The sequence below is a fragment of the Calidris pugnax genome, unplaced genomic scaffold, assembly GCF_001431845.1.
Source record: "Calidris pugnax isolate Ruff unplaced genomic scaffold, ASM143184v1 scaffold211, whole genome shotgun sequence".
Taxonomy (NCBI): Eukaryota; Metazoa; Chordata; class Aves; order Charadriiformes; family Scolopacidae; genus Calidris; species Calidris pugnax.
This window is the reverse complement of record NW_015091083.1, coordinates 1,135,739-1,154,227: the sequence shown is the minus strand read 5'-3', so window position 1 is coordinate 1,154,227 and position 18,489 is coordinate 1,135,739. Positions and strand designations below refer to the sequence as shown.

At 44.1% G+C, this 18,489-nt stretch overlaps 1 protein-coding gene across 3 annotated transcripts in view; it reads left to right on the top strand.

Moving 5' to 3' along the window:
• LRRC56 (leucine rich repeat containing 56) overlaps nt 1-17,428 on the top strand; it is an 80,682-nt gene extending 63,254 nt beyond the window's left edge. For all 3 annotated transcript variants that reach the window (XM_014957450.1, XM_014957449.1, XM_014957451.1), the window contains 9 exons: nt 3,125-3,221; nt 3,629-3,826; nt 6,441-6,618; nt 8,681-8,881; nt 10,366-10,430; nt 11,549-11,679; nt 12,351-12,544; nt 14,468-14,834; nt 15,586-17,428. In XM_014957450.1, the coding sequence (XP_014812936.1) occupies nt 3,125-3,221; nt 3,629-3,826; nt 6,441-6,618; nt 8,681-8,881; nt 10,366-10,430; nt 11,549-11,679; nt 12,351-12,544; nt 14,468-14,834; nt 15,586-15,778 (1,624 nt within the window). In that variant the 3' untranslated portion in view covers nt 15,779-17,428. The remainder of the gene's footprint in view (nt 1-3,124; nt 3,222-3,628; nt 3,827-6,440; nt 6,619-8,680; nt 8,882-10,365; nt 10,431-11,548; nt 11,680-12,350; nt 12,545-14,467; nt 14,835-15,585) is intronic.
• Nucleotides 17,429-18,489: the final 1,061 nt, after the last annotated feature.

Genomic DNA, 18,489 nt, shown 5'->3' with positions numbered 1-18,489 from the left:
GAAGACTCATTAGCTAATACTTCATGGTGAGTATGTGCTGTGCGTGACTTAGCAGTCGATGTGAGTAGGGACTGACCCCGTTCATGTGCACTGGGTTTAGCCATAGCCAGCACTGGAACTGAAAACAGTAACACACAGAGGGAAATATGACTTAATTCTGACCTTCTTCAAAGCATGAAGTGATCAAGGTTTTAGCAGTAGACGGGATAGCTGTTTCTTCTTGGGGCCTCGTGTAAAATCTGCTTGGGAATTGATCCATTGCTTTGTTTTGACATCCTTTATATTGATGGAGAAATGTTAGGAACAAACATATTACCAAAAGCTCCTTCTGTGGCAAAAGACCTTCAGTTAGAAAGTACAAGACAAATAAAAAATAAAAATAAAATTCATTAATCGTACATTACCATGCCATATGTAAAGTAACCAAGTTAGGTCTTCAGTTTTGCTGGCCTGATGAGCAGAGCTGTCTATCAGAAGCACTTGTTTTAATGATACAAAAATGAGATTACCATTTTCCTTTATCTATGTTCAGTGGTTTACAGAAAAGAAAATTTTGTACCAAAAGTAGCCTGAAATTTTAAAAACTCATTAGAGCTTGAAATGAAATGAGCAATACAATTCCTTCACGTTACTCCTAATGCCATAGTTGTGTTTACGGATGGATTGGCCTTGGTTGATGGTAGGTTCTGCTTTTGTAATTTAATTTAATTTCTTTCTTATTATAGGCATGCAGCTTGCAAACCTAATAATAATTTTCTTTAAATATTACTTTGGGAGGCATCGGTTCCTTAAGGAAGCCTTAGAACCAGTGTTTCTTTTGTTTATAAAATATGCACAATGTAAATAGTCCCTGGAAGATCTTCTGCAGGGCTGGGGATGTGATGATACACAGGGACATTATGATCCTTCAGGTCAAGCAAATCTGAACGAGTACTTGGAAAGAAATGTGACAAACTTCCGTCTTTTTAGGGGCTTATCTGGTCACAGGTACAGTGACACAATGGCAAGTGTTCCCCATTGCCCTGATAGCTAAGGGATGAGGTAAAGCAAGTTTGCAGCAAGTTCACAGAAGGAATTGTATTGTTTATATGTTTATTATTGTTTATAAATGGAGTTTCTCGCTGTGTGTGGCTTTCTTTATCCTTGTGTCTCTACACTAGACAGCGACGTCCTGTGTCAGTACAGGCAAGCTGCCTAGATGCACAAAAAATCAGGGGAGGAGTTATGGTTTATGTCAGTTAAGGGCTTTCTCCTGTAAGGAGGGGTAGCCTTAGATGGAAAGACATGTGTCATGGGACTGAGATTTTTCTTATTTGCTTTGTTCTGGCCATTAGATCAGCTGCACTGTTTGAACTGCAAAGGCCATAAAACATTCTGTAAACCCATTGTGTGGTGTATCCATTGGGAGATTACTTAAATCTGTGCATCCAGGGAAGAAATGATCAGAGGCACCCAATGCCTGGGGCCCCTGCAGTGGTAGAGGATGGATGAAGTGAGATAGGTCTGAATGACACTGGTGGACAAACCATTCCCCAGAAGGCAGAGGGGTGAAAATCCCTCATTTCACCCTAGAAACTCCTGCTCAACCCTATATTTGGCAAATCGCAGGAGAGAGGCATCTGGGGATATTTTTCCATGTGTTCATCCTTTTTCAGCCTTATGTAGTCTCCTTTCTCCTGACATGGTCTTTTTCAAGTGTTCAGATGTTGTAGAAATAACAGAAAAACACAAGAATACATCTGTCCCCACTTGTAAAAGCATTCCTTCCTGACCTCTTGGACTGTCTGGCTGTGCAGTATCCCTGAAGCAGGCAATTTTACTGTAGGGGGTTTTGCTGCAAAGCTGCATCAAAGCTGCAAGAGGTTCTCAGAGGGCAATGCAAAGCTGGTTGTTTTCCCCAAGGTCCATAAAAAGAAGACATGAGTAAGAGAACTGTTACCTTTATTCCAAGATCAGAAGAGACCCCATGACTATATTCTTTTATCTTCTGCAATTTTCCCTAGACAGTGCATTAAAGTATATATTATTTATTATAATGGCTATTATAAAAATGAGTATTATAAAAGATAGCTAATCCATGATTTTGAAGTCCAAGAATCTCTATTTAAGAATTTTTTTAGCTGTTTGGATGTGGTCCTGGGCAACTGGCCCTGGTTGAGCATGGGGTTTGGATAAGATGACCTCCAGGGGCCTCTTCCAACCTCAGCTATTGCTGTGATTGTGGGAACTCCATGCTGGTCTCTACCTCCTCTGATAAACTGTCCTTGTATTTAGTTCCCCGCTGTTTAGTTCTTTATTATTCTGATAGTCTGATATCATGGCTACACTAGAGAATTCTGTGCTTTTGGTTGGTTTGGGATTTGATAAAGTATTGTATTTTGTTTGTGTTTGAGTAGTGGCTTTATGCAACGTAATGTTTCCAAAGATGGAAGGTGTTTAAGCCCACAATTTGATTTGCCTCCGTTTTTGCATTTTGCATTATCTTTGTATTGTGCACTGTTGCTATGTCAGTACAACAGTACACACATATGGAGTTAAGCGGGTCAGTATGTACATTTCTGGGTTAGGACTCAAAAATTTGGAATTCATACAAATGATCCCTTATTTATATTTTGCTAGACCTAAAGGGTAGGAAAATAGGATGGGAAGGATTATAATTTTCTGCTGATTAAAAAAATGCTGTTTAGCAAGAGTTATTCCTTTCAACTGCAAAATCAGAAGAAATGTAACTCCGTAAGAGGGCAGAGTGAGATGACTGTGCAATAAGCTCAGATATGTTAATTTGGGTTATGTGTGTAGAGCAAATGATGCCAGCATAAGCAAACCTCACTTAGTTCCTAGCAATTACCTGTGATTTATGGCAGAATTACCATGATGTAGCTCTTGGAAGAATCTTAATCAAACTGAACTGGGGTGACATGTCATACAAGAACAAAGATGTCTGTGAGAGACAGAGGTAGAGAGGGGTATAATTTTATTCTCTACCTTTGAAGGTGAACATTTTTAATGACATTTCTTGTAAACAATGTGAGATTGAAAGAAAGTGGTCTTAGGGAAAGGAAATCAAGTCTTGAGTTCCTTCATCCATTCAAATAGAGCTTGAAAATTTTTTTTTTTTTATAAGGGATCTTGGAACCACATTGTCCCATCTCCATGTCCTGTGGATGGCTCACTGTGGACTCTCAGATTTAGATGGGATCTCTTCCTGCAGCTCTCTAAAAGTAAGTATAGATGTGTCCTGCCAAATGATGATCTGAAAACTGTCTTCAATTGATAGTCTTTACTTGTAGTCTTTGTTCTCGTCTCACTCTTTGTTTTCCTAAGGGACTTTGGTTGAATGCCTTGAATTGCATGTGTTACTTTAAAAGAAACTACAGTTGGGGTTTTTTTTAAGGAGATGCAACATCAAGGTCTGATCCTAAAGATGCCTAATGCAGCATAGCATTTGTTGCCATATTAACTCTAGTTATTTAAAGTGGCAACAGCCACACTTGAAAAATGTTCACTTCCGTGCTAGTTTCATGTTGTGCCATGTAATATTTCACATATTAGAAAACATTTTGCAAAGCTTGAGAGTTACTTGTGCAAGCCTATGGTTTACATGTTTATTCTGTTTACTTCTGCTGAGGAACTCTACATAGCCTATAACAATATCTCTGACCTGAGCCAGCTGACCTGGTTGGATCACCTTGAGGTTTTGGACCTGGAAGGGAACAATATTGAGGACATCAACCAGATGCAGTACCTGGGACTTTGTTGCAAGCTGAGCCGCCTAACAGTGGAGGGCAACCTTATTTGTCTGAAGCCAAATGCAGAATCTGCAGAGGTGACAACTTGGTTTGCACATACTGTGTTAATTTTTGGCAGTGCTTTCTTAGTTTGAATTGGAAATGAGATGCATTTCTCATCTTTCATTTCTGTTTATTTTGTCCTCTCACGGGTATTGTCTCTAAGATGAGCACAAATTAAATACAAGGAGTTCTAGTAAAGACTCAGACCTCTGATGGACAGAGCATGCCTACTTACTCTTTTTACTCCCATGGAGACAAACACAACTTCTGACATTTCCTTATCTTAGTTTCCTTATCTACCATGAAAACGGTCTATTATATCCTAACAACATGAAAAGTCTCTTTCTACTACCTTGTCGTTCCTGCTTAACAAAAGTGGTATTTTTGGAAGATGTAGTTTTCACTTGGCATCATCAGTCCTTAAATGTTCTTGTCATGGAGAAATGTCAGATTGCCCTTGGCTTGTTTAGCTGAGGAAATCAGTCCTTGGGCTGCTGCTGCATGTCATCACGTAGCAGGAGTTCAAAGAGGAGTGGTACATGGTGGTGTGCCCTACTGCTCTTCTCCATGCTGAATGCCTGTCTCTACTCCTCTGCAAGTGGTTGCATTCAAATGCCAGCCTGAGTCTGTTGAGGGAGTCTGCACGGTGGTAAGTTTTACACTGAGCTGTAGCAGAGATGAACTGTAAGTTCACTGTAGTCTCCCACCCAGCCTTCCTGTTGGGAAGTGCTCAGCCCTGGGTGGTTACAAAGCTGGCCTGCCCTCACCTGCCAAGAGCTTCTCCATGGGCTTTGTCACTTTCTTGGTTTCGACTGATGTTGTTTGCATTTCTTCAGGGTGTAGAAAAGCCACCTGAAATATAGAAAAGAATAGAGGTGGGCTTATTTTGATGTATCCTAGATCACCAGCTCTAATTCCTCAACCACCTTCTTGTAGTTTGGCCCTTGCTGCAGCTCCGTAAAAGCTCTCCTATTTATTTACTTTTAATCTACAGAATGGTCCAGCTAAATTTACTGCTCTTTCTTCAGATGGCCTGTTTGCTCTCTGTAATTTGATTTTCAGATGAGCTCATCTTCCCCTGTTATCTAAACCAAGAGCAACAACCTGATGATAAATTCTGCAGCCTCTGTTGCAGTAATGTAACATGAGCGTAACGTGATGCTTCTCTCCAGCAGGACACGGCTGGAAATTGGCTGTAGCCCAGGCGCTGTTCAGAGTAAATGTGGTACGGGGTAGCATGGTGATTGGTTGACTCATTTTCTAAATTAAGATTGAAGGCTTAGTTAGAGAAATTTAGTGTCTGCCTCTTAACAACAAAAAATACAAGCTTTATTTGGCGAGTTCCCTCTGCCAGCCTCGGCGCTGTATCGTGCGGAGGGAAGGGAGGGAGCATACAGCCAGCCAGGTCCCACAAAAAGATTTCTGTTTGTGACAGCTCCGTGTTGAATGAGGACTTGGCTTTCTGTGGTTCTCTAATATTGTATGCAATGTCTGGAAAAGAGTAACATTTATCTGGATGAAGGAATTGATTTGTAGGTAGTTGTCCATTCATATTCTGCCAGAGCAGTGCACTCTTGCTTTATACTTTCTTTAAGTAGAAGAGTTCACCATTACTGTTTGCTGCCTTTTGTAATCTGACACAATTTTAAACAAAAATATTCCCATTGCAAAGCAGCACAACCCGGTCAGCCCTGAGGTATTTATTGCTATATTTTCCCAAAATCAAAGGTACTACATGAAGGTGTCTTTCTACCATTGGAATCCAACAGAACAGCCCAATTTGCAGTGTTCTGGACTGGACTTGCTGCTCACAGGACCCAAGGCATTGGCATATGCTAGTGAATCAATTTATAACACGTCAGCTCCACCCATGCATGCAGAAGGGGGCTGCACCCGTGCTTTCCCTGTCACTCTGAGTTCACTTGCATTGGGAGCAGTCACCTTGGTTTTCCAGAAAAGAAACCCAAGTGCAGTCCATTTTAGCCTTCTGTGCACCTGCTGTTGGCATATGACCTCTTGCAGAAGAAAACGTAGTTTGAAATAAGCCATCACTTCTAACAGTGTGTAAAATCACGCACCACACCAGGCTGCCCCAGGAAATCAGTGCAGTTCATTCACTGTAGCTGGTTTATGGACGTGCCTAAAAACATGATCCATGGAAATGCTCTTTCTTTTTCCATCAGCAAGTGTAGCAACACTCATAACTTGTTTTCAAGTCTCCTTGTCATCTGAGTATTGATGCAGCATCCAGACAGTCGCTAAAGCAAGGGGGGAGGCTGGCTGAATGCTGAGAGTGCCCAGGCTCTCCATAGTCATCAGCAGCCTTCTACACTTGTGTACGTTATACATAATATAACAAAGATTAATGCTAAAGTCATCAGTGGGTAAACAGCAAAGGAGCCTTTGGGTGGGGGGGCATGTGTTTGCACTGCTCAGGATATGTTCATGATCAATTTGAGTATAAATTATGTGAGGAAATGAAATTCCTGACTGTATTTATTTCCATTGAATGAGGTGAATAGATTTGTCTCATGGAAGGCATTTCAAGTCATATGGCATTCATACAAATTGAACACTGCTGTGCTGCAGGTGGAAGTCCACAGTCTGTTAAATAAACGATTTAAGCGGCCACTTTCTCAATTTTTCCAGGAGCCAGATTATAATTACAGAGCTGAAGTTAAAAAACTCATTCCTCACTTGGAGTATTTGGATGAAATACCAGCAAGCCAGACTGCTCTCGGTCCTTCCAAGAAGATGCAGGAGGATTGGCTAATCATCAAGGAATCCATCAAGGAAGGTGGTTTAGCTGGAGATGTTTCATGGTTAGGTATGTCAGGCTTCCTATTGGCGTTCATTTTTCAGGTTATGATGTGTGAAAAAGGAAGATGAAGAGCAAACTGGCCTCTTCAAAGCCAGTGTTTAATTATAGCAAAGGGATGAAGGATGTTGTCTTCTTCACTTGAGAAGTGAGGAAGCTGGAATTGAGCATGGTGCAGATTTAAATGAGCTGTCCTAACCTGGGCATCAAGATCAGAACAATGCAGGTGACTTCTAGACCATCAAGCAAATCCAGCAGTAGCAGGGAGTCTGTACTTAGCATTCATTCTGTAAGATGGGAAGAAGCAAAGCTTGGAAAGGAGTGTTTCAATAACAGCTGTTCATAGCTCTTTCTGTGGTGGCAGTCAATCCCATGTGGCATGGATGTAGCAGGATTTCTTGCTCCAATTTAATAATAGAAAAGACAATTTGGTCACCACCTCTCAATGGTAGCATCATCCTAGCAACTGAGGTTGTATTGTCTTCTAAGAGATCTATTCCGTTTTCTTTACATCTGTGATTAAGTCCCTTACATTCATTAGTATAGAATAAATAGTTTGAAAATAAATCTGTTGTCCCCTTGCCTGTAGCCTTGGTTATAGTTCAAATGTCCATGCTTTTACATATTATCCTGCATGCACTTTACCACATACCATTAAATATTACAAAGTGTTTCCTATAACTGCTCCTGTTGTTTCCCATTAGTGTGGGCAGTGCAATTGGCTTCCCAGCCCCCCCAAGTTGTGGTTTGCATGCCAACTGTACTCCATTAAAAATTTAGTTTGTTTTGCAATAACTACAAGCATTTGACATTTATTTAATCCCTGTGGGTCCAAATCATTAGTTGTAGTAGTAGTTATGGTAGGGAAAAAATCCATTAAAATCTGATCTCTCGGTGATCCTGCTTTGGCAACATCAGCTATGGTTCAGAAAACTAGTTAACACAGTGAGGTGGCAGAAACAGTAGGGACAGAGCACAAAATTGTGAATTTGTGTTGCTTCCTAGTATACCCAGACTTATATTCTTGTTCAAAACTGATGAGCTCATATGGTCAGGTTCAGACATCTGCATTTTTTTTTTCCTATAGCAATGTTGACTCAAGTACTTTCCATGCACTGTATTTCATGGGTTTGTATGAACAATTATGCCCAAGATATTTTAAAGGTCCCTAACACCCTGCTCTTAAGGAAATGGCCATATTATTACAGAGCTGATCGCTCCACTGTGGAGCTGGTAGATGCTCAACAATTTACAAAGCACGCTATTCATCTAGGCACTGAAATTAAACTTGCTCTCCTATGGGTTGTTGGCTGCACATGCTGCTCTTACAGCTGTGCTGTGCTCCCAGGACAGTTGGCATTGGGCAGGTAAGAGGACAGGGCTCTGCCTTCATGAGCTTTTGTGTAATCCATGCTGCCCTGTGGCATTGCAAAAACTGAGTTTTCGCCTTTCTTTCCGTGTTGGAGAAGTATCTGTCTCTGAGGCAGGATTGGAAAAATCTATTACTGCCATTCCCAGATTTCCATGACTCCTGGTATGTGATTTGCATTTAATTGACTATTAGCTCTGATAAAGTGGCTGTCACCATCTTCATTGTGCCTGGGCATTTAAGCAATGTATTTTGAGAGTGGGGGCTTGGACTGTGCGTGTGGCAAGCAGGCAGGCAGCTTACTCTTACCCTAGGCACGCAGGCAGGGGAACGAGCAGAGCCCTGGACAAATCCAGGCTCATTGTGTGGCAGTCAGAGGTGGGTGGTGAACACAGAGTGGTTCCTGACCCCATATTCAGCCAGCAGCCAGTCTCTGGTGTCCAGGAGCAGGATGGGAAGGGACTTTGTTTTAGCTGGGGATCCCCAGGTTCTGCTGTCTGCAGAGGGCAGCTACAGGGGACTGCATGCCTCACCTGGAAGCCCTCTGCCTCCAGCATGTTTCTTGTAGCTGCAATGACATATTTTTGTGTCCCCTACAGCTCCAGGTGTGCAGCAGCAGTCACCGTATTGACATTGTACGCGTGATGGTGTGGTTTGAAGCCTTGCATGACTATGCTTACCCTGGCGAAACCTCTTTCTTAGATCCGTATCTTGGGGCAGTAGCAAGGCAGACTGGAGGCAGCCCAAGACCCCCAACAACTTCCAGACCTGGAACTGCGCGGTGGTCTGCTGATGCAGGGAGATCTAGCAATGCCCGCCTCTTCTGCGGTGGCTGTTCTCTTCCAGATCCCACTGTTTCTAAAGAGCTGTTTGCAGAAGATGACTTCAGTGATTTGACACATGGTAATGTATGTTTTTTAATCCTGTTCTTTCCCACACCTCCACCTCCTTCTGAATGTTACTATTGCTGATGAAACCCTGGGTGCTTTGAATACCACCCACCCATCCTGCTGCTAGATCAGGTTCAGCATATGTTTTCTTCCATGGGACTCACGTGCTCTAGCATGGGCTTTCCTTTATTTCCCTCTGCAGCAGAAGGTGCAAGTCATCTGGGCTTCCCCTTCCTCAGCTCCTCACCCCCATGCATTATGTGCTGCTGTCCCTCTTGACAGCCCCATGCTCCAGTGGTGCTCCCTTGCTGAAGTTGCCTTGTGCACCTCGTCAAAAGCTGTCCTGCTCAGTCCTTTAAATTACATGTCAGCCTGGCTGGGGCTCACTTAAGTCACATGTGGGCATATCTTGTTCAGTCACAGGAGTGTGGTCCAAGGCAGTCCCCTAGAAAGGTGTGGTGATGCACATTCAATCCCCATTGGATCATGTGCTCAAACTATGGGTACTGCAGTCTTACGCTGCAGCAGATTGCTGCTGTCAATGAGAGCTTTCTTTTGGGCTTCCAGGTGTGGGTCTCTCAGCAAGAGGAGTCAGTTCCTTAACCTGATCTATAGGCTAGCCCAAAACATAGATGTACCACTGCCCTTCGTGCCCTGGCCACCTGGAAGTGCTGCCAAATTAGCAGTTCCTGGGGACAGCTGGATGGGAAGGGAGTTCACTTCTGGTGCGCTATTTGGCACTTCCAAAGACATCCTTCCCTGGATCCTGGAAAGACCTTAACGGTGCAACTCCACCAGCCCGTAGAGTGCAGGTTAGATAGGAAGATGGCATTTGTTTTCCCAGCATTGTGAGCTGCTTCTCTCAGATGCCAGTCCCACTTCAGTTCCTTGCTGTAGGTAGGACTCAGGATGAATGAACTAGATGCAATGTGAACTGCTGAGTGCACATTCAGAAAAGTACACGGAAACCAAGTACAGCTTGCCAGGGAACGAGACCATAATTTCATGTGCACTTTTAGGTAGCTAGCACTACTGATAGAGGCAGTTTCACGCCATGTTCACTGCTTCTTCCTGCTCCTTTGCTGCCTTGGCTCTCGTTTTGGCAAGAGCATCTGCTTGGCCACATGGGGAACCTGATTCTGATCAAGATCAGCTGAAGAATAACCCAGCAAAACAAACAAACAAACAAATAAATCTAAAAGCATACATAGTTTTAATCTGGATCTGTTCCCTGATCTGACTCACTATGTCGCCCCACAAATGTTTGCACCAGCACAGTGGAGGAGGCAGGGCAGGAGCAGGAGGAGAAAGATTCTGATAGAAACAGAGAAACTGCCTCTTAGCAGCAGCGTCAGGCCATGCCAGCTGACACTGTGAACCTACACCATGAAATATTTCATCTTCTTGTCTATGGGAAATGATGTTGACTGATTTAAAAAACAACACCGTTTGTTGAACACTAGAGTAAAATAATTTTTTTTTGCCTTTTTTTCTTAGGACTCAGTCAAGTTATATGTGGGAACCCCACCAAGGCCCTGCGTGCAAGGAAGCAAAAGCTAGGTGTATGTTTATCTTGTATGTTTCACATTCCTGCCTGGTGACCCCCAGAAATCCTGGGATAAATTCAACTCCCACTGTGGCTTGTGGTAGCTCACTCTCCTCTGTAGCCCAAAAGCCCCCCAACATGCAAGTGGCCTTGAGGAGGATGGAGAATCTCTTGCCTTGATGTTACAAAGATGCCCGTGCGCCAGCAGCAATTAACCATCAGCTGTAAAGGAACACAGGAAAATCACGTATTGACTGCTGTTGGCGCATTTCCTATCATCCTGGCTGAGCAAAGCACAAGGCAAGATTGCAAAATTTGATGACATTTCCACAACAGTTCTTAAGGAAAAGTCTTTTTTCAGCAGGTTTTTTTTGATGTTAGCATAAATAGTCAGATCACTAATGCTGCAAGGTTGTTCCCATTGATGGAACAAACACAGAGCCAACATTTGTTCCTCTTGGCAGTGGGGTGATACCCCCTGTCTGCTCATTTCAGCAGTAACTTAGTGAGAGGATACCCATGTGTGTAACGGGGTGCAGTCTGGCTCATCGTGGTTGGCTTTTGTGGGCCCTGAGGTTCAGCACGGCAGGGATGCACGTATGTATGTTTAAACAGTCTGTGCTAAATCAGGGGAACGGCATACACAGGACACCTGCATCGCTGTGCTGTCAGCAGCCTCACCTAATGCTGACAACAGATGTTATAGAACCACTGGAAAAACTGTGTCCCTTCCTTGTCTCTCTGCTGCCACTGCCTGAGCACTGGAAGTTTTTCTGAAACAAATTTGAACATTTTCGTGTTATAAATTAGGATGTGGAAGGAGACAGTGGTCATATGAGGAATGATGCAGTTTCTGTGGTCTTAATATGGTTATTGGTATAGATGCTACAGGCTTATACGCCAGTGAGAGAGAAATCAACATTTTTGTTACTGGCACCCGGGGTTCCTCAATCAGTAACAGTGCGTGAGACTGGGGTGTGGGGCTTCTTTAAACTGAAGAGCAGGAAAATGGTGAGGGGTGATCTGAAAACTCAAGAGTAACGCAAACTTTGATGCCTTCTAAAATCCGCAATCTAGAAATTGAGGTGGGGAGAGCTCCTGAGATTATCGGGGTAATTTCTGTCATTTTTGCAGCCACCTGCCGTGAGCCCTTTGAAACTGTGCAGTCTGAGGACAGAAAACATTTACAGCTCTGGAAGAGGAGGAGCTCTGCACCAGGAAGATGTGTTCTCTGAACTGAGAGGAGAGAGAGAGCAGCACAAGCGGTGAGACCGCGGGAGAGATCTTGTCGTGCAATATAACAGACACTCATTTTCTGCTGAAATAATAAAATAAACTCTTTGGCCACCTGGTGGCGGTTTCGGGGAATAGTTTTGGCCTCCTGCATCCCTATCCCTGCGGTGGCCATCAGTCGTCCCTGCTGGACCATCTGCGGGTGGGCAAGGGAGAAGAAGCCCGGGGGAAGCTCTGAGCTCTCTCTAGACAGGGCTGAACACCAGCATAGGCAGAACGGGCTCACTTGCTTAGCGAGAGCAAGGAAATTACTTTTCATAACTGGTAAGGCGTTCTTGGCCCTGAGAGTGTCTGCCTTCAGACAGTTAAAAAAGTGAAAGTGGATGAGGTTTTCTGCAGCCGTCACATTGGCCTAAACAAATGAAAGGTTGAAAGGAAAATGATGCCATGCTGAGATTGCCCCATCTTATAGACAGGTAATGGTGGGTTTGGAAGTAAAAATGGCTTTATTTCTCTGAGCTTACTTCACTGTGTAGTATTTTAAATCTACATTGTACTTGCTTAACTTTAGGACACTTTCAGATAATCAGACACAGGCAACTTAGATGGCTGATCCATCTAGAATGATTTTTCCAAGCTGCATTTGGCTGGCTGCATATTCACAACTTCAAAGCTAACTAGAGGTGTGGTACTTCATGTCCAGGTGCTTGCAAACTGGTCAGCAAGAGAAAGACACTCAAGCTCTGCAGGTAACTCTTAGTGAGGAGGAAGAGGGTGAAGATTGCAGCCTGACTGACAGTGGTGAAGATGAGTTGAGGGAGACCTGTCATGAGGACCTCATTGAAAGGATTTCACTGAATTCTTCTTGCCACTCCTGTCGCTCCCAGTCTTCTTCAGGTACTGGACCTAAACCTCTGGGGAGGTTTTTTTTCCTCAATATATATATTAGCATTTGAGGCTTTGTCTTACATTTCTTTCAAGGGCAAAAATAGATCTATTAAAATTTGGAAAAATATAATACCTTTTGGATAAAGCAGCAGTATCATTAAATTATTCAAAGCCTTTGTGTATTAACAGTAATATAAACAATATCTTCTTAACAAGAACGGAAGCTGTTTGGAAAAATCTAAAGGAGTGGCCTATTGTCCAGTGACCACAGAACTCTTAGATTATGATCTCATGGTCTCTTTAGATTTAATCTGACCTTTTATAGATTTAATATCTTTCTTCAGACTGAGCATGATTTATTATGATCTCATCATTTTTGTAGATAGAGTAGACAACACTCCAAACATCTTACAGTGTGCCAGTGTCATGCCCTACAGGACTATGAAAGTGAATGGTTGGGCATAGATCTACTCATCTTGTAACCAAATCTGCTAGGATTTAGCTACAAGATTGATGGAGTAATTTGAAATCTAGTACTACCTAAGGTGGGGATGAGGGAGCAGATGACCCAGATCCCAAATCACAATCAGCTGGCCCTAATAACCAAGATTCAAATAATCACAAACACAGTAGTCTTTGCCCACTGTCACTAACAGAGAAATGTGTTTTGCAGAGCATATATCTCATAAAACTTTAGGAACTCATAGACTTCATTCAGCAAGGCAGTTAAAAATACACTTGACCTCTGTGACTGAGACTGTGTCAAGATTTGGAGAGGTATTTAAATGCCTCAACACTTCACTTCAGAAGTGTGTCCTACCCAATGTGGCTTTCTTGCAAAATAACTTGTTCCTAGAAACAATCCTTCTGACCAGGAAAGGACAAGTCATCTGAGCAAAACCACTCTTATATAAAAGCATTTGCAGCATCAGATCTATGTAATCTGCACTCTCTGGAAGTCACTGAGTGTTATTTCAGGCTCTTGAGTCAGGCACACTAGTCTGTCAGAGTGTCTTTAATGAAAAACAAATAAAAACTCCTATGAAATTTAGGCATTTTAAAAGCATACAGTATGATGGAAGCTGTTCAGTGAAAGTTTTAATCAGATTTATGTGGTTACCTAAGCAATAAAATACATCCCCATCAATTAGGAGCTATAAGGCTGAACTTTCTGGGTTTGGGTTTTGGTGGCACATTCTTTAGATTGTGTTCCTGCCCTGGATCCTGCACATTAGTGGCTTAGGTACAGTTGGTTCTTTTAATAGACAAGAGCAATCGGATCCCTGCTATATATAGAGCAGTTTTAAGCATAATGTACATGCACGTTATATTCATAAATCAGCAACAAGATTTTTCTTCTCCGTATGTTGCACCTGAGGATTACATGGGTTAAAATATGACCAACCAGATAGCAGCCCCTCATGTAGTGCAATATTTTCGCAAGCAGTCAGGCACTTCCCATAATTTTAAGGCTAATTTCAAGATCTTTTCTTACACCTCTGCCTCTGATTAAAAAAAAAAGTGGATTCAGTTGTCTGTGATTATTCCTGTGCCTTGAATTTCAGATTGCTGGACGGGGTCCTCAGGTATTTAAAACAAGTCAGTGTAAACTCTGGCCAGGAATGATGCAGGTGTGATCCTGCTTGAGAACAGGAGGGTCGGTGAGCTGTTCTGCTGCTCTTGAGCTACACACAGGCCCAGTTCCAGTGCTTGACACATCAGCAGTGCTACTGGCAGGGAGGCTGCCGAGTAACCCAAACCCCTGACTATCAGAGGAAGCAGTTCACTAAGGACAGTGTCACTGTGTGCTCCGGGACACATCTGCCCACCCAGCTCCATTGCACAGCGTTCTCCAAAACTTTTCGCTCACTGGGTTGGTCAGTTAGGAGTATGATGAGCTGCTAAATCACTGCACTTCCCTGCCTGTTTCAGGTTCGTCACAGGCTCAGAAAGGCACAGTGTTCTCCAACCTGAACCATTGTGTAATTCCGTCTCCTCCAAAAAGCCCTTCACCTGCATCTGTAATGGGTGTTGCAGCAAGACCCTGGAGGACAAGGAACCACAGGGTAAGATGCCTAAAAATACCCAGCCAAGAGGAGGACAGGCAGTGGACACAGCGATGCCAGTCAAGTGGTCATCAAGTAACTTCAGCCCAGCCTCTGGGCAAGGAACTTGCTCTCCTGAGCCAGCACAGCTTGCCAGCTGCCTCTGGGTGCCGAGGGCAGTGCCAGCACGCTGGGAGCACCGGCCGGCAAAGTCCTATTTCAGGCCCAGCAGCTGTTGAACCTATAAGCATCAGGTATGTGCTCTGCCGGCAGCGCTGCCTGCAGCCTGGCTGGGGAAAATAGAAGGGTCTTCACAGCAGGAACAAGCAGACTTCTGTGTTGACTCTGGAGTCTCCTGCCTACTCTGTGAAAAGAACTCCTTTTGTTTCTGCTGACATTTACCTTTGTCTAATGCTAAATTAAACATTTTCTCCTGTTCTTTATAGCTTGAGCGTTGGAAATTTTGTATTTTTTTGACTAATAGCCCAAAATTTCCTGTGTTCTTATTGCTCCATTGTCATTCCCCACACAGGCCGATGCCCATGTTTGTTGCAGAGCTCTTGTAGTGGCATTTGTTCAGTACTCTCCTCCAGTAAATCTCAGGACAAGTTCCTGACAACCCACTTAACTTCTTTTTTCCCTTGAAACTTACATTAATTCATGTTAGAAAGAGCTTTCAAAAATAATGTAGGCATTAGAGGTGTCACATGCACATGGTTATTTCTGAACCTGCTTACTGTAAGATTAGCATTGTGTTGCTTCTTTGAAGAAACAAAAGTGGGTTGTGACATGACACCTTGGTTTTGAAGTTTATGTGGTCATTATAGAGCAGTATAGGCAGAAAGTGCACGCCTTGTGTGGGAAGCTGGTGTGCCATGTGCTGCTCCCAGGCCTGGCAGCTTTCGGTTCAGTTTTCAGAGCAGGAGACAGCAGAGCTGTTGGGGAGAATGCAGATATCCAGACCTGGAGTGCAATTTCACCGCACTGTTTCTCTCTTTTCTTCAGGCCCATCATGGATGAGAGCCCTCCTGGAAACATCAACCACCACCAGCCAGCTGTCTGCTCATCCACAAAAGCCTCAGAGAGGTTTGGGCTGATGAATACCGCTTGGCCTCTGACTGCCAGGGCCATGCTGAAGTCATTGACAGACAGACCCACTACCTCAACAACATCTCAGAACAGAAGTCCCCAGTCCTAGAAGATACCCAGGTGGCAGCATGTGGTGGAGTCATGTACACAGCACAATCTTGAAGGATGGATGCTATCTTTCAGCTTCTTCTGCAAGCTAAACGCAGAGCTGTGCAAGTAGAGCTGTTCAAACAAATGACATGATTTGCCTCAATTAAGGCTACAGCTGGTCCAGAAATGCTTTCTTTAAAGAGCACCCGCTGATCAAGAGAAGAGCTAATCAACCTCTTATTACAGAAAAACATGGTTATTTTTGCAGCCTTCATGCACTAAAACAGAACAACGTATTTCCTCTCATCCACACCGTGCCCTGCTCTGTGAGTCAGGCAGGGACACTGAACCAAGGAGAGCATGGAGCCTGCAGCTTGTGGAGTGGGCTGGAGGAGGTGAGGGACACAGGGCATTCCCTCTCACCCTCAGCCCCTTGACCTAGCAGCAGCCCCACGATGTATCTTTTGCAGCTCTGGATGTTTAACTTGCAAGGGACAAAGCCAGGGGCTTGAGAGGAAGCGTTGGCCGGAGAAGGTTGTAAGGAAGAGGTGCATTGCCTGAGGAAGAACCCAGGAAGGCTGGGTGGCTTCAGAGCTTATGTCCCCACTGGAGCTCACCCCATTCACAGGCATCCGAGTGCTTTTCTGGCCTGCATCACTATGGGAGCGAATACTGACCGAGTGGTTCATCCCAATTTGTTTGCTCCATAGCTACCTGGAAGGATTTCTCTCAGTTCCTATGGATAGACGTTGCAAACCAGAATTTCACTAGCAGAGCTGACCTCTGTAAGCAGGTGTCAGAGCATCCCCTGCATGTGCCTTTAGAGTCAGGTGTCCAACCTCTAGTTTCTCTAGATCAAATAGACTTTTCCAGTTTCATATGACTGAATAATTTTAAGTAATGCTGCAGCAAAGACAAGGCAGGGAAGTAAGGGAATAATCTCTTGGGTTTTCAACAGGGCATTTGCTTTATATTTGGTTGAGATACAAAACATCTGTTTTAGTGACTGCGGACTGTGAGATGCTGGTGCAAATGACTGCACCTTACAACTTTATTGCATTCTGAAACCAAGTGTCATCACTTTTTTTTCCAGTTCAAATTACTGTTAGATATAGATTTCTAAATCAGTTGATAAAACAGTAATTATATGATGAGTTAATGAGTTGGTTCATGTCTTCTTTCTACTGGTCAGCTTAATGTAGAAGAGCAGAATAATAGAGAAAGCCCAAAACTTCATCTCGTCATGGTGATACTTGCACCACTTTCTCCTATGAAATAGTCTGGAGCCTGAAGATAGTTTGTCCTGTTTTGGTGAGTCCTAGAGGAAATCATCCATCATAAATCATTAAAAACGATATGGCCTGTGATTCTGTGCAGTACTATGGATGCAGGCAGGATTTCCTGTCAGATGTTGCCTGGCAACAGTGCCTGTGTCCTTAAATGGGTTCCTAAAATTGACTATTTGCCAGGGTCACTGGCCATGACCATCACCAAATAAAAATATTTGACCTTGTAAAAGGAATAAGAAAGTGGCAGCACAGTTTTCAGAAATGCTCTGTGCCCTCCCCACCTGCTTGAAGTCTGTGGCCCTCGCTGGCAGTCAGCACTGGGGACAACCAAACCCTTCTCTACAGCCAGGGTCATATCAGTGGGTGATGAGAACAATTGTCTTCCCCAAATAAACAGAGCCTCCTTCTCAATTTGCATCTTTGATTTCAAAGGGGCGGACGGAAAAAAAAAGAAAAAGCATAAGTGAGTTTTTGTGTGTGGAAACTGGGGCAGCTGGACAGGTCTGCACGTGTGCATCTGCAGATGCAGCACGGTACAAATCTGGAAGGTACTCTCAAAAGTGCCTGTGAACTTGTCTCACGGCAAACACAGCTTGGCTCTGTCCGTGTGTGGGGCAAGGAGCTTCTCAGTGGTGGTGGAGAGAGCTTGGAGAAATGCTCAGAAAAAAAGCTTTGCCCTCATGTGTGGAAAGTTTCCAAGTCGCTCAGCACTTCATCAAAACAATTTAACTCAGTGTTTCTAGTGTTAACTTCCCATCGGGTGACCCTGGGATAACTCTCCAGGGGGCAGGCAGTGTGTGACCTTCAGGCACCCCAGCCCTTGCTAACCAATTCTGCTGCATTGGTGGCCTCACCAGGGCAGTGGCATGCTGTGTAGTGGCATGGTGTGTGTGTACAGAGACAGGAGAATGTGTCCACTCTACTATGGATCACTGCATCAGCGGGTGACCCAGCTCGTCTCAGGTGCGTGACCCAGCTCTTCTCAGGTGCGTATCGGTAGGGGTGGGTATCTAAGATGGGCTTTGTCCTGGCAGTGCCACCATGGGGATTTAGCGTCCAGAGCTGACTTGAAGGCCTGAGTGAAGCAGTTGGCATGAGCTCTGTGACTTTAGTGGCACTGTGCTGTAGCAGAAGGCAGCGATGCTGAGAGCTGGGGGCCCTGGGGCACTTGGAGGGCAGCATCTGGGTGCCACTTTCCTCATTTGAACCTCTGTGGAGGAAAGCAAAAGCTCTCCTTGCGGATAGACCTTGTAAGCAGGATGCCCCATGCTTATCTGGGAGGCGTGCTTGGTTTCAAGCTGCACTGCTGTCCATGTGTCCAGAGCATAGGGCAGGAGGACAGGGAAGGATGTTCCCATGCTGAGCAGAGCAACAATGCTTTCCCAAGGTGGATCTCCAGCTGTGCTATCCATCAGGGTAGAGACTGGTTTTGGGCACACAG